This window comes from Carcharhinus amblyrhynchos, chromosome 26, assembly GCF_965287045.1.
Source record: "Carcharhinus amblyrhynchos chromosome 26, sCarAmb.v2.hapA, whole genome shotgun sequence".
Taxonomy (NCBI): domain Eukaryota; kingdom Metazoa; phylum Chordata; class Chondrichthyes; order Carcharhiniformes; family Carcharhinidae; genus Carcharhinus; species Carcharhinus amblyrhynchos.
Genome location: NC_137349.1, coordinates 23,614,082 through 23,631,199, shown reverse-complemented (window position 1 = coordinate 23,631,199; position 17,118 = coordinate 23,614,082). Strand labels below are relative to the sequence as shown.

General features: G+C 44.0%; 2 protein-coding genes across 2 annotated transcripts in view; both read left to right on the top strand.

Moving 5' to 3' along the window:
* The window catches only part of gba1 (glucosylceramidase beta 1), a 29,746-nt gene extending 19,588 nt beyond the window's left edge, over nt 1–10,158 (top strand). The window contains exon 11 of the mRNA XM_080213186.1: nt 318–10,158. Coding sequence (XP_080069312.1) covers nt 318–423 — 106 coding nt within the window. The 3' untranslated portion in view covers nt 424–10,158. The remainder of the gene's footprint in view (nt 1–317) is intronic.
* Nucleotides 10,159–13,090: 2,932 nt separating this feature from the next.
* On the top strand, nt 13,091–15,028 carry snapin (SNAP associated protein). The gene is made up of 4 exons (XM_080212712.1): nt 13,091–13,241; nt 13,331–13,377; nt 14,154–14,272; nt 14,504–15,028. Exons 1-4 carry the CDS (start codon nt 13,123–13,125, stop codon nt 14,603–14,605), a joined length of 387 nt encoding a protein of 128 aa, XP_080068838.1. The 5' UTR covers nt 13,091–13,122; the 3' UTR covers nt 14,606–15,028.
* The last annotated feature ends 2,090 nt before the right edge of the window (nt 15,029–17,118 follow it).

Below are 17,118 nucleotides of genomic sequence, written 5' to 3'. Positions count from 1 at the left end.
ATGGACAAATGTTCCTGTTCCATCTGCCACGGAGTTGTAGCGGACAGGACATGGACCACGCAAAGGCCTGTTGACCCTGGGTAGGATTTTCCAGCTTTGGGGAAATCCAACCGGAAGATCCCACTATACAGAGACTTGACTGTGAGACAGACCGGGATAATACATCCCTAGACTGGAGTAAAATGTTCACTTTTACCCAATCTGGACTGTAAATGCCTAGGAGCTGACATAGGCAAGACAGACAGAAAATAAAAATATAATTTTATCCAATTTAGAATTCTACAAGCTGATGAGAAGTTTTCCTCTTATTATTTCAGGAGCCTGGATGACATTGATTTTGTGATCTGGGACCCAGAACATGGCTTTCTGGAAGCACATTCACCTGCAGATTCTATCCAGTCTTATCTATGGAAAAGGCAGTAAATCTTTCACAAGATATGGAGTGAAGTCATCCCTGATGTGAAGGACCATTAACTGCACAATGCTATTGATTGCACACCTTTGCTCATTTGTGTGCTTGGGTATATTCTAGTGTGTGATTACACAGTCTCAACGTACTGAACTACATTACTCCTTTCATGATCAGTGGAAAATTTTACAAAATAATTATCCACTTGTGATACAGTGCTGATTATAATGAAGCAGAGTTTAACCAACTTTCCAATAACCCAGCAACACAGACAGTCAATTAAAATTTGGTGGTGGGAAACTTCTAGAAACTATAATGCAGGACATAAATAATAGCCACATGAATAAATACGGGTTAAGGAAAGCCAGCGTGGATTATTTAAGTTTTTTGAAGAGATAACAGGGAGGATTGATGAGGGCAATGTTGTTAATCTGGTGTTTGTGGACTTCCAAAAGGCATTGGATACAGTGCCACTAAACAGACTTGAGCAAAGTTGGATCACTGTCTAAGTGGAGTTTGCATGTTCTCCTCATGTCTGCGTAGGTTTCCTCTGCATGTTCTAGTTTCCACCCACACTCTAAAGATGTGCGGGTTAGGTGGATTGTTAAATTGCCCCTTAGTGTCCCAAGATGTGTGAGTTAGGGAGATTAGCCATGATAAATGGTTGAGGTTACAGGAATGGAGTGAGGGAGAGGTCCTGGATAAGATACGCTGTCAGAGAGAGTACAGATACGAAGGGCTGAATGGCCTCCCCTGTATCATGGGTATTGCTCATTTCTCAACCAGAGCAAGGCAGAGAAGAGCGATTTTGTGGCTGGAGTAAAAAGGGTAAGGGATTGACTTTTTTCCTTTTTCACAGGGCTTATTTTTTTCCTAGTTTGTGAAAAGCAGAAGTAGGCCGACCGTGGGGTGACCTGGGAAGGAATTTTTTAAGTGCGTGGGAGGTTTAAAAAGCAGGCCGCACTATCCAGCAGGCAGCGGAGTGAGCAGGTAGCAGAGTGCGAGCTGAAGGGCTTTGGCTCAATGGGCTTAGGCAGAAACGGGTGAGGCAGGGTAGGTTTAGTTCTTAGTTTGTAAAAACTAAGTAAACAAAATAAGGATGGAGGGTCAGGTGATGTGGTGTTCCTGCATGATATGGGAGCTGGTGGACCCCATTGTGGTTCCCAAAGAGAGTGTCTGCAGTAAGTGTTGGTTGTTTGAGGAACTCTGGCTAAGGGTTGATGAGTTGGATTCTGAGCTTCAGACACTGGACAAGAGGGTGTGGCTGCAACTGAGGCAGATAGATGGATCCAGGAGGCAGAGTTCCAGGAGCATCAGTCCCTGAACCTGTCTTGAGATTCTTTCTCCCTGTGTGGACAGGAATGGAAACTGTAGGGAGGATGAGCAAACTGACCACAGCACCGTGGTACAGGAAGCCGTTCAAGTGGGGGGAGAAAAAAGAAATATAGTCGTAATTGGGGATAGTATAGTTAGGGGCATTGTTCTCTGTGACAATGATCGAGAATCCCAAAGGTTGTGTTGTTTGCCTGGTGCTTTGGTTCAGGATATTTCATCCGGGCTGCAGATGAACTTGGAGTGGGAGGGTAAGAATCCAGTTGTCATGGTCCATGTAGGTGCCAACGACATAGGTAGAACAGGAAGAGGTTCTGCTAAGGGAATATGAAAATCTAGGAGCTTCATTAGAAAGTAGAACCAAAAAGGTAGTAATCTCTGGATTGCTACCTGAGCCACGAGCAAATTGGCACAGGGTCAGTAAGATTAGGGAGGTAAATGCATGGCTCAAAGATTGGTGTAGGAGGAATGGGTTTGAATTCATGGGGTATTGGGGAAGAGGGGACCTATTTCGATGGGTTGGTCTTCATCTGAATCGTGCTGGGACCAGAGTCCTGGTGAATTGTGTAACTAGGGCTGAAGATAGGGCTTTAAACCAAATAGTGGGGGGGAGGGTTCAGTTGTATGGAGAATTACAAAATCAAAGGTAAAAGAGAGGGTAGGAGTGTAGGTTAATGATGAGGACTTTCAACTAGTTAAAGGAGCCAAGGGCTTGGGAGAGGTTAGTAAAGTTTCTAGACCATGTAATAGAATGTAGAATATAGAAGGTGCCAGGAATCTAACCTCAGGCAGAGTAAAAAAGGTGACAAGCATGAGAAGGGAGGTGGTCAACGCAGTGCAAGGAGATGGTCTGGGGAAGAATAACCAGTCTGTGACAGGAAGGGACAGAGCATGCAAACAAAAGAATGCACTAACAAATCGGGTCCAGGTAAGAAAGACTAACATAAAGACACTTTAACTGAACGCACTTAGCATTCGAAACAAAGTGAATGAGTTGACGGCACAAATCAGTACAAATGGGTATGATCTAGTGGCCATTACAGAAATGCGGTTGCAGGGTGACCGGGGACTGGGAACTAAATATCCAGGGGTATCAGACAATTTGGAAGGATAGACAGGAAGGAAAAGGAGGAGGGGTAGCTTTGTTAATTAAGGATAACATCAGGGCGGTAGTGAGAGACGATATAGGCTCTAAGGAGCAAAATGTGGTATCAGTGTGGGTGGAGATGAGGAATAGTAAGAGGAAAAAGTCATTGTTGGGTGTAGGCTATAGGCCCCCAAATAATAACTTCAAGGTGGAGCGGGCTATAAACTAACAGATGCATGTAAAAATGGAACAGCAATAATCATAGGGGATTTTAACCTCCACATTGATTCGTCAACTCAAGTTGGACGCGGTGGACTTGAGGAAGAGTTCGTAGAATGCTGTCGAGATAGGTTCTATAATATACTGTCCGAGGAAACTATGAAGGAGCAAGCTATCTTGGATCTGGTCCTGTGTAATGAGACAGGTAAAATTAATGATCTCCTTGTGAGAGATCCTCTTGGAATGAGTGATCACAATATGGTTGAATTTCTAATACAGACGGAGGATGAGAAAGTAGGTCCCGAACCAGTGTCCTCTGCTTGAACAAGGGGGATTACAATAGGATGAGGGCGGAGTTAGCTAATGTAGACTGGGAACACAGACTAATTGGTGGGACAGTTGAGGAACAGTGAAGGATTTTTAAGGAGATTTTTCTCAGTACTCAGCAAAAATATATTCAGTGAAAAAGAAGGAATGTAAGAAAAGGGATAACCAGCCATGGATAAGTAAGGAAATAAAGGAGAGTATCAAATTATAAACCAATGCATACAGAGTGGCTAAAATTAATGGGGAACTAGAAGATTGGGAAAGCTTTAAAAAAAAACAACAAAGAACTACTAAGAAAGCAATAAAGAAAGGAAAGACTGATTATGAAAGTAAACTAGTGCAAAATATAAAATCTTTTACTATCAGGTATTTATAAATATATAAAACGGAAAAGAGTGGCTAAAGTAAACGTTGGTCCCTTGAAAGATGAGAAGGGGGATTTAGTAATGGGAAACAAGGAAATGGCCAAAGTCTTAAACAAGTTTTTTTTTGTGTTGCTTTTCACAGTAGAGGACACAAATACCATTCCAATAATTGATGGTCTTGGGACTGTAGGGGGTGAGGACCTTAAAATGATCACTATTACTGAAGACGTAGTGCTGGGTAGGCTAATGGGAATCAAGGTAGACAAGTCCCCTGGTCCAGATGGAATGCATCCCAGGGTACTAAAAGAAACGGCAGAAGTAATAGCAGGTGCATTAGTTGTAATTTATCAAAATTTACTGGACTCTGGGGAGGTGCCAGCTGATTGGAAAACAGCTAATGTAACGCCACTGTTTAAAAAAGGAGGTAGACAAAAGGCAGGTAACTACAGGCTGGTTAGCTTAACATCCGTAGTTGGGAAAATGCTGGAATCTATCCTTAAGGAAGAAATAGCAGGACACCTGGAAAAGAATCAGTCAAGCAGACACAGCATGGATTCTTGAAGGGAAAGTCATGTTTGACTAATTTACTGGAATTTTGAGGATATAACGAGTGCAGTTGACAGGGGAACTGGTGGATGTGTGTTTAGATTTCCAGAAGGCATTCGACAAGGTGCCTCACAAAAGGTTGCTGCGTAAGATAAAGGTACAAGGAGTTGGGGGTAAAGTGTTAGCGTGGATTGAGGATTGGCTGTCTAACAGAAAGCAGAGATTTGGAATAAAAGGGTGCTTTTCTGATTGGCAATCAGTGACTAGTGACATGCCGCAGGGATCGGTGCTGGGGCCTCAACTATTTACCATATACATGGACGATCTGGAGGAGGGGACCGAGTGTAACAAAGTTTGCAGATGACACAGATGAGTGGGAAAGCAAATTGCGTGGAGAACACAGTCTGCAGAGGGATTTGGATAGGCTAAGTGAGTGGGCAAGGATCCGGCAGATCGAGTATAACGTTGGTAAGTGTGAGGTTATCCATTTTGGAGGGAATAATAATAAAATGGACTATTATTTAAATGGTGAAAAATTACAACATGCTACTGTGCAGAGGGACCTGGGGGTCCTTGTGCATGAATCGCAAAAACTCAGTCTGCAGGTGATCAAGAAGGCAAATGGAATGTTGGCCTTTATCACGAGAGGGATGGAGTATAAGAGCAAGGAGGTCATGCTGCAACTGTACAAAGTACTAGCGAGGCTGCACCTAGAGTACTGTGTACAATTTTGGTCCCCTTATTTAAGAAAGGATATATTAGCTTTGGAGGGGGTACGGAGAAGGTTCACAAGGTTGATCCCAGAGATGAGGGAGTTAGCTTGTGAGGAGACTGGGCTGTACTCATTGGAGTTTAGAAGGTTGAGGGGAGATCTTATAGAGACATATAATAAAGGGGCTAGACAGGGTAGAAGCAGCGAGGTTATTTCCATTTACAATGGAAACAAAAACTAGGGGGCATAGCCTCAAAATACAGGGTAGTCAATTTAGAACAGAGTTAAGGAGGAACTTCTCCCAGAGGGTAGTGAATCATTGGAATTCTCTGCTCAGTGAAGCAGTGGAGGCTACCTTGTTAAATGTGTTTAAGTCACAGATTTTTAACCCAGTAAGGGAATTAAGGGTTATGGGGAGCGAGTGGGTAAGTGGAACTGAACCCACTATCAGATCAGCTATGATCTTATTGAATGGCGGAACAGGCTGGAGGGGCTACATGGCATTCTTCTGCTCCTATTTCTTATATTATATAGCTTGTGGAATAAAAGGGACAGGAACAACATGAGTACAAAATTGGCAAAGTGACAGGAAACAGTGATGGTTGATGGACAAAAATTTGTTCCTGCTTCCTCATTCAGCTTGTTTCCACTCACCTGATGAAGGAGCAGCGCTCCGAAAGCTTGTGCTACCAAATAAGTCTGTTGGACTTTAACCTGGTGTTGTGAGACTTCTTACTGTAAAAGTTTGTTCACCAGAGTCAATATTGGGACCCATGATTTTTTTAAATTCATTCATGGGACATGGACATCGCTGACTGGGCCAGCATTTATTGCCCATCCCTAGTTGCCCTTGTTCAGGGGGCAGTTGAGGGTCAACCACATTGCAGTGGCTTTGGACTCCCATGTAGGCCAGACCTAGATAAGGAAGGCAGATTTCCTTCCCTAAAGGTGACATTAGTCAACCAGATGGATTTTTCCAACAATTGACAATGGTATCATGGTCTTTAGTAGAATCTTAAAGTCCAGATTTTTTTTTTTTTTGAACTCAAATTCCACCATCTCTTATGGTGGGATTTGAAGCCGGGTCCCCTGGAACATTAGCTGAGTTTCTGGATCAGTCGTCCAGCGACAATACCAGTAGGCCATATACATTAATGATCTAGGCCTTGGTTTACAAGGAAGAATTTCAAAACTTGCAGACAATATGAAACTTGGCAGCTAAGAGGGTAGAGCTCCAAGAGGGAATTGACAAATTAGTGGAAAGTGCAGACAGTGGCAGATGAAATTTAATGCAGAGAAATGTGAAGTGATTTTGGTCAGAAGAACATAGTGTTCTGTCAATAAAACATGAAAAATAGCCAAACTGTGTACGTTTGACTTTATCTTTTAAAAATATACTTTCTGCGGATATGCAAACAAGGTGGCTGTTGTAAATCACGTGATATAGAAGCAAAATACTGCAGATGATTGAATCTGAAACACAGTAGCACAGTGGTTAGCTCTGCTGTTTCACAGTTCCAGGGACCTGAGTTTGATTCCCAGCTTGGGTCATTGTTTGTGTGGAGTCTGCACGTTCCCCCTGTGTCTGCGTGGGTTTTCTCCGGATGCTCTGGTCTCCTCCCACAGTCCAAAGATTTGCGGGTTAGGTTGATTGGCTGTGCTGAATTGCTCTTTCAGTGTCCTGAGATGTGTAGGTTAGAGGGATGAACGGGTAAATATGTCAGGATATGGGGGTAGAGCCTGGGTAGCATTGTGGTTGGTGCAGACTCAATGGGCCAAATGGCCTCTTTTTTCACTGTAGGGTTTCTATGGTTCCGTGGTTCTAAAAACAGAAAATGCTGGAAAATCTCAGCAGTTCTGACAGCCTCTATGGAGAGAGAATAGAGGCAACATTTTGAGTCAGGATGACCCTTCCTCAGAGCTCAACATGAATGGTTTATCTTTTTTTAAAAAAAAAACTAATGGCTGGGACATTTTTTAGACCTGAAACCAAAGCCAGTCCCAGACATTAGATAAACATCTGTTTTGAAATCTGTGGGGGAAGATCACATCACTCAGGTGACCATTTTGAAGTCTCTATATTCCTTTGAGGATTGAGGAACTCTGTCTCCTGAGTTACTAACTGAACAAACAGATGGCCAGCAGGACTCCTAGCTAACCCAAGTACTGGTTGCCATATCTCAACTCATCAAAGCCTGTTTGATTTTTATAAGTCTCTGATCACCACCTGTCAAGCAGTCTACACACAGAAATCCCATCATTACTGGTTTTAAGGATTTCCATGCTACTGTCTGCAACCAGGGACTCATCTGCATTCAATTCTGCCTTGATCACTGTCTGTGTGGAGTTTGCATTTTCTTCCTGTATCTGCATGGGTTTCCTCCCACAGGCCAAAGGTGTGCAGGTTAGGTAGATTGTCATGCTAAATTGACAGGGTAAACGTGTGAAGTTACAGGAATAGGGCCTTGGTGAGATTGCAGGAGTAGGGCCTGGGTGGGCTGAATGGCCTCCTTCTGTGCTGTAGGGATTCTATGAAACTCTGCTTAAAAAGTAAACATCCTTTGGACTTTAACTTTCTCAACTTTGGAAATCAAATGAGCTAAAAGTTATTTCTGTGGTGTTTTGCTGTTGTTATCCATAGTTGTTAGAACTCTATCTGATGTTGCGTCAATTTCCTTAGATGTGATACAGCATTTATGGACTCCTGAACTACAAAATATTCACTTACATTTGTAGCACCATTTCTAATGTGTAAATTCTTCTTAATAGTATTATGTATCTGTGAATGGCTGGATTTTTAGTTCAGCTTTCTCATTTAAGTACTTAGACTTCTCAAACTCTTGCCTAACTTCAATATGTTCAAGTTTAATTTAATATCTGAGTTTTTCTAAGGTACCCTTCAGCTGTAAAGCTCTGTAGTTTGGGCCTCTGCTTCTTTACTGAAAGGAAGCTTGAGTGTGCCCATGGCTTGCTGATGAGGTCCAAGTGTAAACTCCAGCTTATGTTTATACAAATATGCACTGAATTTTCACTGTTTGGTTTGATCCAGTTTGGAATTAAATGTCTCATTCTCCCTGGATAATGTTTTGCTGGCTGCTTGCAATTGTTGAAGCCTGCCATCAGTGGACTTGATGCATTCAGTAGACAAATTTACCTATTTATTACCCTCTACAATAAGAGAATGTCCTCTCTTTTGAGGAGAATCAATGATTTCACCATCGTTAACTGTGAAGTTAAAGAGTGCAGCAAGGAGCAGGACCTTTTCTCCCAATTGATCACCTGCCTCTGTGGTGGCTTCATTCTCTTGAACTTTGTCTCAAAACAACAAACCAAGGTCTAGCAGCTCACCGAGTGGATGGTCACCATCACTGTTGCTGCATCCTGTTTCTTCCATTGCTAGCCTAATTTCAACAAAAAAGAGATCTACAATCTCTTCTGCGACCCATGGGTGGTGTTTCCTCAATAAAGACTGGCTCACTGCTTGATGACTTCACTTCAGTTTCTGCGGCTGTCTTGAGTTTTTTCAACTCACAACATTTTCAGGAATTCATTCTTGAATATTGTTCCAGTGTCACCTAGTGCTACCTCATCAATCTTATTTAAAAGACCAAGTCCTGAAAACATTGCCATGCTGAGTAGAGAAATTTGCTGGTTTTGTGAGGTAAAGAGTTTCATGAATTTCGTCATCTTTATGTCTAAGGAGTGTAGTAATCTGACCCTTCACTTTGAGCTCTGTGTCTCTTGGGCCCTATAGCTTTATCCTTGATAGCTGGTTCTCAACATCATTTAAGCCAGTCCAATTTGCCTGATAAATCTGTGACCCCAGTCCTGGTGTCCAGGTTAAATTCTGTTCCACATCCTTTTGACTTCCAGCTCTACAGAGCAAAACTGTTTGTTGGGATCTTTTATTTCTCCCAGGAAATCATCTGCTTCAATGTCTTTATTTCCAATTTCCTACTGTCTTCATTTAAATTATGCTTTAGATCTGTAGAATTGTTTAAAATGTCATTTATATGAATGATTTGGATGAGAATATAGGAGGCAAGGTTAGTGAGTTTGCAGATGACACAAAGAATGGTGGCATAGTGGACAGTGAAGAAAATTATCTCCAATTGCAATGGGATATTGATCAATTGGGCTAGTGGGCTGATGAATGGCAGATGGAGTTTAATTTTGACAAATGCAAGCAGATGCATTTTGATAGATTGAACCAGGGCAGTTCTTATTCAGTTAATGGTAGGACATTGGAGAGAGTTACAAAACAGAGAGATCTCAGTACATGTTCAAAGCTCCTTGAAAGTGGAGTCACAGTGGACAGAGTAGTGAAGAAGGCATTCAGCGTGCTTGGTTTCATTCGTCAAAACATTGAATACAGGAGTTGTACAAGACACTGGTAAGCCCATACTTCGAATATTGTGTGCAGTTCTGGTCACCCTATTTTCGAAAGGATATTATTGAATTAGAAAGAGTGCAGAAAATATTTACTAGGGTGATGGTTTGAGTTATAAGAAGCTGGATACAGTGTGACTTTTTCTCGAGCATAGAAGGCTGAGGGGTGATCTTATAAGGGTCTACAAAAAAAGAGGGGCATGGATCAGCTAGATAGTTAATATCTTTTTCCAAAGGTAGATCAGAGATCATAGAACCCTACAGTGCAGAAGGAGGCCCTTCGGCACATTGAGGCTGCACCAACCACAATCCCACCCAGGCTCTACCCCTATATCCCTACATATCTTACCTGCTAATCCCTCCAACCTAAGCATCCCAGGATACTAAGCGGCAATTTTAGCATGGCCAATCAACCTAACCTGCACATCTTTGGACTTAAGGGAGTCTAAAACTAGAGGGCATAGGTTTAAGGTGAGAGGGGAGAGATACAAAAAGGGCCAGAGGGGCACTTTTTTCACAGTGTGGTGAGTGTCTGGAACAAGGTGCCAGAGGTAGTAGTAGCGGCAGGTACAATTTTGTCTTTTAAAAAGCATTTAGATAGTTATGTGGGTACAATGGGTATAGAGGGATATGGGCCAAATGTGAGAAATTGGGACTAGCTTAGGGGTTTAAAAAAAGGGTGGCATGGACAAGTTGGGCTGAAGAGCCTGTTTCCATGCTGTAAACTCTGACTCTATCTCCCTTACTGTATATATGTGTGTGTGTGTGTGTGTGTGTGTGTGTGTGTGTGTGTAAACAACCCTTCCCATCTGTCCTGCATTTGAAGATGAAATAAACTAACTTTCTGAATTAACCCTAAAGAGTTTTTATGTGGTATTTATAAAATTAGACCACACCATGCAAGGATTTGGGGAAACCCACCACAGGATACTTAAAAAAAAAATCTCTACTTACGGACAGACTGGGACATCTTTGGTTGAACAATTGCAGCATTTCCAATTTTACGGAAAGCATTTGAGGATGACGTAAGAGTAAAGATAATAAAAGATAATAGCATCGAGATTCGGCTAATGTTCCGTAACAAACTGAATTTATACAGATTTCCCTCACCCTACGTGAGAAAGCTTCATGAATGTTTTCTGCCCAGTTTGGAAATGGGGAATTTTCATGTGTTAGATGACTGTGATCGCCACTACACTTATAGAAGCAAGTGACGTGGACAGACTGGGAGATGCTAAAGAAATTCAGTTTGCCTTTTGTCGAAAGTTTATTTATCAGTGTCACAAGTAGGTTGACGTTAACGCTGCAATGAAGTTATTGTGAAAATCCTCTAATGGAGAGACAATTAAATTGTAGTCACCCTGGACTTTATGGAACAATTATCACTGTCTCCTAAATGTTTTCTTGCTGACTTTGATCTATTTTGCCCACCTCATTTCCAAGGACCAGGTCCAGCACAGCCTCCTTCAAACTTCTGAAGAAAATTTTCCCCTACACACACTTTTAAAAACTCTTGCTCCTTTCTGTCCATTACACAACTCCGATCCCAGTCTATATTTGGATAATTAAAATCTCCCACTATAAATTATGATCCAGTTGTTGTTAACATGGGACAAGACAGATCCCAGAACGCATTCTGGCTTTTTTTAAATTCATTTATGGGACATTGGTGTCACTGGCTGGCCAGTATTTATTTGTCGTCCAGTACTTCCCAGAGCGGAGAAGTTACAACATCTTCTCCGGAGTCTTCAACATGTCGTTGATGTAGACAAACATCTCGCCAAGGCTATCCCCTCATCCCCGCTTCTTGCCTTCAAACAACTGCACAACCTCAAACAGACCATTGTCCACAGCAAACTTCCCAGCCTTCAGGAGAACAGTGAACACAACACCACACAACTCTGCCACAGCAACCTCTGCAAAACATGTTAGATCATTGACACGGCTGCCATCATCTCACGTGAGAACACCATCCACCAGGTACACGGTACGTACTCTTGCAACTTGGCCAATGTTGTCTACCTAATACGCTGCAGGAAAGGATGTCTCAAGGCATGGTACAGTGGGGAGACCATGCAGACGCTACAACAACGGATGAATGAACACTGCTCAACAATCACCAGGCAGGAGTGTTCTCTTCCTGGTGGGGAATACTTCAGTGGTCACGGGCATTTGGCCTCTGATCTTCGAGTAAGCATTCTCCAAGGCGGCCTTCATGACACATAACAATGCAGAGTTGCTGAGCAGAAACTGAGAGCCAAGTTCCGCACATTTGAGGACAGCCTCAACTGGGAACTTGGGTTCATGTCACACTATCTGTAACTCCCATGACTTGCTGGGGCTTGTAACATGTCACTAACTGTTCTGTCTGGAGACAATACACATCTCTTTAACCTGTGCTTAACCCCCCTCTCCACTCACATTGTCTGTACCTTTGAGACTTGATTACCTGTAAAGACTCACATTCCAACCATTATTTTGTAAATTGAGTTTGTGTCTTCATATGCCATTTGTGAACAGAATTCCCACTCCCCTGACGAACGGGCAACAAGCACTCTGACAGCTAGTGGTTTTTGCGACCAAATAAACCTGTTGGACTTTAACCTGGTGTTGTGAGACTTCTTACTGTGCCCACCCCAGTCCAATGTCAGCAAATCCACATCATGGTCCTCCAGCACTGTGTTGGGGGGGGGGGGGGGAGTCAGTCACCTGAGGAAGGAATGAGACTCCGAAAGCTTGTGCTATCAAATAAACCTGCTGACTTCAACCTGGTGTTGTGAGACTTCTTACTGCAGCATTTATTGCCCATCTCCAGATGCCCCTTGAGAAGGTGGTGGTGAGCTTCAGTCCACACGCTGTGGGTTGACCCACAATGTCGTTAGGGAGGGAATTCCAGGATTTTAACCCAGCGACTGTGAGGGAACGGACAATATATTTCCAAGTCAGGATGGTGAGTGGTTTGGAGGGGGAACCTCCTGGTGGTGTGTATTTCCCAGGTATTTGCTTGATCAGTGTTAACTTTAGGAAACTGTGGAAGAAAGTTAAGAGAACATAGGAATTTGTACATTAAACTCTGATGGCTGGGAAGGAGGAGCGGGAACAAGAGCTTCTATCCATGAAGCATCGCGGCGCTCCTCCTTGCCTCCCTCCCTCCCGTGAGGCAGCGCTGCACTCCCCCCCCCGCACCCTCCCTCCCGTGAGGCAGCGCTGCACTCCCCCCGCGCCCTCCCTCCCGTGAGGCAGCGCTGCCCTCCACTCCGCCCGCCCCCCTCCCTCCCTCCCTCTCCGCGCCCTCCCTCCCGTGAGGCAGCGCTGCACTCCCCCCGCACCCTCCCTCCCGTGAGGCAGCGCAGCACTCCCTCCGCGCCCTGCCTCCCGTGAGGCAGCGCTGCACTCCCCCCGCACCCTCCCTCCCGTGAGGCAGCGCAGCACTCCCTCCGCGCCCTCCCTCCCGTGAGTCAGCGCTGCACTCCCCCCGCACCCTCCCTCCCGTGAGGCAGCGCAGCACTCCCTCCGCGCCCTCCCTCCCGTGAGGCAGCGCTGCACTCCCCCGCACCCTCCCTCCCGTGAGGCAGCGCTGCACTCCCCCGCACCCTCCCTCCCGTGAGGCAGCGCTGCACTCCACTCCCCCCGCCCCCCCGTGAGGAAGAGCGGCACTCCCCCCGCCCCCGCCGTGAGATAGCGCGGCCCTCCCCCTACCGCCCCCCTTCCCTCCCTCCCGTGAGGCAGCGCGGTGATGGCAGCCGAGCTTCGGTTTGAGGGATGCGGCGGGGCCCAGCGGCTGCTGTCCTCCGGCCTCCTGGAGCTGTTGCGGCCGGCGGTGCGGGAGGTGGACCAGCGGGTGGAGGGACTGAGGTGGGTTGGCGCCGAGGCGCGGATGGGGGGAGTGGTTTTGGTGTTGGTGCTGCCGCCTGACTGACACGAATGTGCTGTTGTTTCCGCAGGGAAAGCCAGCTGGAGCTCCGGCAGCAGATTGACAGCCTGGCGGCAGGTAGGGGGAGGAGAGAGGGGAGAGGACCCGGGGGAAGCGGGGTGGGAGGGCGGGGGAATCCGGGTATTTATCCCGTTACTGATCAAGAACCTATATATCTCTGTCTCAAAGACACTCAATGACCCAGCTTTCACAGCAGCAAAGAGTTCCACTGATTCCCCACTCTCTGGCCACAATGCTCTAAATTGGGTCTCACCAATGCCTTATATAACCTTACCGTAACACTCCATTACTTGCTACAGACCTAGCTCCTCTTGCTCACCAGATTATCACGTGATCCTGTCAATCTATACCCATCTATTCCTTTAATAGAAATCCCCACGGGATCTTTTTCTCTAAACAAGTTCATTTGCTCTCTCTTCTGCAAAATGAGTAATGACCATTTTTCCCAGATTTTGAGCTGTATACTTATGCGTACATACTGCAAACAATCTTACAGTGTTCCCCTTAAACATAACATATGTATATCTATAAATAACTGCACATATCACAGCAGCATTACCTGGTCTTGGGCAGAAATGCTGCAATTTCACTTGGCGCTCTGAGGACATGGAGATATCAGAGTTTCCCTTCTTGGGGAAAGAGCGTGCTTCATGTTCTTGGCAGGAATGGAAAATCGTTATCTAAAGTGGTAAACTCCCTGTCTGTGTTCATATCTTTAATACTGCCTTGAAATTCATTCTTTGTAAACTGGTTGAAGAGTTGATTATTTTCTCCCAAGCTTTGGTAGTATTTTTGAAGCCAGTTGTTTGGGTTTGTCATTTTTATCTGTTCAGAATTGTGTAGGATTAACGAAGACCAGAAAATGTCACTTGATCTGGATCCATATGTTAAAAAGTTGCTGAATGCCAGACGAAGAGTGGTGCTAGTCAACAACATCTTACAGAATGCACAGGTAAGAATGGCTGGTAATGATAACTGGACTTATTAATTCAGATTCTGAAGAGCTGTCCCCTTCTGTTGTACATGCAACAAATTGAAAGCTTTCAGTGGGCGCAGTGATGGCTTTGAAAGGGGAATGCTGCCCTCCTTCAGGCCTGTGATCGTCTAGGCCGAGTAGAAAGCTTATCATTCATTTCCTTACCCAAACGCTACATTTTAACAATCACCTTTGAACTCTCGATAGGAGCGACTCAGAAGGTTAAACCATAATGTCGCTAAGGAAACCGCTCGTCGCAAAGCCTTGTTAGAGTCGGGAATACTTCTTCCTGGTTCTCCAAGCAAATGAAGAAATCTTATGAAAAGCTGAGATGCTACAAACTGATGGAATTGGGCGAAACTAATAAGATCTCTATCTGGATTGCAACATTCAAATCATTGCAACCAAGGCTGAACTGGAGAGCTCGCATGGAGAAGAGAGAGGAAAGCTTCAAATGTGTCAGGATAGCACAGACTTCTACAATTCCTAATCACAACAATTCTGTAACTGGGAACCTGGTGGTACAGTCAGGTCACAATATCTTTCAAGCTCTTTCATGCTTGGACAAGCTTGAATTATGGAACAAATTAGAATCACTGTATCCTGCTTAACTCTAACAACCAATGAAGTTTCTTAAATGTTGATTGTTTTTGAATAATGTTGCGTATCGGTCAGACTAGAGACATTTAATTCCTGTAGCTTCTGGGTAATAAATTTTTTTAATTGATTGTCCTGACATTGTTAAGATGTTAATGTTTAAAGTGCTTCCTATTACTGATCCAGAAATGGAACTGGCAATATCCTTACTGAGAATTATGTGCTTCTATTCTCTGTATTCTCCCTCTACCCTCAAGCCGATGCATCAAACAGATGATACTTAACAAAGTCTCTATCTGACTTGGAGCAAGGGCCACTTGGGCACTAATATCTTTCCACACCTGTTCACAAATGAATAATACAGTAACATGTTGTGATGCAAACTGTCCTGTGTACAAAGTTATTTCCATATTTTGGTTCTTTTTGTCTGTTTTCCATTTTAATAGGTTTTAACTGATGCCAATGAAATTGTTTAATGAACCCTTTAACGGTTCAGTAAACATAGAAAATAGTTGCAGGAGGAGGCCGTGTGGCTTTTTGAGCCTGTTCATTATGATCGTGGCTGATCATCGAACTCTATCCTGATCTTGTTTTTCTCCTATATCCTTTGATCACTCTAGACCCCAAGAGCTACATATAACCCGTTCTCAAAAATAATCCAACTTCTTTTGGAAGAAGTATAACTTGTTTAAAATAGTTAGATGGTGGGCTTTGAGGTGCTCCTTAGCTCCTCAATTCTAAATGCTAAGGTTTGATCACATGCAGAGCTATGGAAAAATAGAATTCAGAAGTTCTCGCACTTTGCTTCAATTTTTTGTTCTGTAAATATCTAAACGTGTGGCTCTAATGAGCATCAGCATGTAGCATTTTGGCAGTGCTTTCAACAGCAGTTACAAAAGACAAAGATTATTTTATTGACGAGACTGGAATTCACATCAAAATGGAGTAGGCCATTGGCACGTGACCCCTCTGTGTTTATTCAGTAGGGTCATGGTGGATCTTCCACTTCACATACGTCATCCTGCATTATCCCCATCCATCATTTCCTTGAGCGCCCAAAAATCTATTGATCTCCTTGGCTTGAATGTGTGAAAATAGGACTGGGGTAGGTCATTGAGCCTTCAAACCCACTCTGCTTTCAGCTAAATAACGGCTGACCTGTCTCAGTGCCATTTCCCACACCATTCCCCTATCGCTTGATTCTTTAGTACTGTTGTAGGTAAAATAATACCTCTGAGACCGTGAGTGAAAATAGTGGTTTTTTTTCCAAAGCTCTGGGGAGAAACTGGCTCCGCTTAAGACTTACCAGACTTCTCATAGAACATAAACACAAGTGGATATTTATACATTGTGAGCTCCAGCAGGAATCACGATTCAGAGTTCCAATTCCTGCCAGACCTCCAGTTCTTCCTTCCTGGGTCGTGATGCATCCCCAGAGTTAATCAGGAATTACAGTCCTGCAGGCAGGACAGAGGAAACCCCTTCTGCAGTGATACCAGCATCCGTTCTGTGAAGTTACTTGTGTGATCGTGGCGGTCCCAGCAGGACTCTTCCTGTTAAAAGCTGGTATCATGATATGCCATCAGCCACTGTTAAAAGCTGGTATCTTAAACTACCACCTGTGTAATGATTCCCACTAATACAAACAGGTAAGCTTTGTAAAGTCTACAAAATAAGTCACATTTAACTATCAGCTGTTATAAAAGTTTCACATACTTTAACATGAACAAATAATTTATATTACTGCCAGGAACAGTATAAGCTTAAGGAGATCAGTCATGAGTAAGGGTTATGTTTGTGACATTCTAGGTACGAAATCTATTAACCCTTTCCCTTCAGGTACAAAATGCATTCATCCTTTTCCCTACTTCAGTACCTAGAGATCAGTCAGTGACTGACTGCCTGCCTAGTTATCTGGGGTAGATAATTCCAAAAGTTCATCACCTACTGAGTGAACGAAATGCTCCTCATCTCCGCCCTAAATGAAACTTGGTGTTCCTTGCTTGTAATTAACCCCCTGCTCCAGTGCCTTCCCTGCCAGGGGAATTGTCATTCCTGCATCTAGTCTCTTTAGCCCTGTAAGGAATTTTAGAATGCTTTGGTGAGGACACCTCCCATTCTTCTCAGTCCTCCATCAGATCTCCCCTCATACTCCTTTGCTCCAAGGAGGACAAGCCCAGCTTCTCCAACCCTAACCTTGTAACTAAAATCCCCTCATCCCTGGA

Coding starts and splice junctions, on each gene's coding strand:
- snapin (XM_080212712.1), top strand. CDS start 13,123: ATGGCAGCCGAGCTTCGGTTTGAGGGATGCGGCGGGGCCCAGCGGCTG. Junction 13,242..13,330: donor CAGCGGGTGGAGGGACTGAG/GTGGGTTGGCGC, acceptor TTGTTTCCGCAG/GGAAAGCCAGCTGGAGCTCC. Junction 14,273..14,503: donor ACATCTTACAGAATGCACAG/GTAAGAATGGCT, acceptor AACTCTCGATAG/GAGCGACTCAGAAGGTTAAA.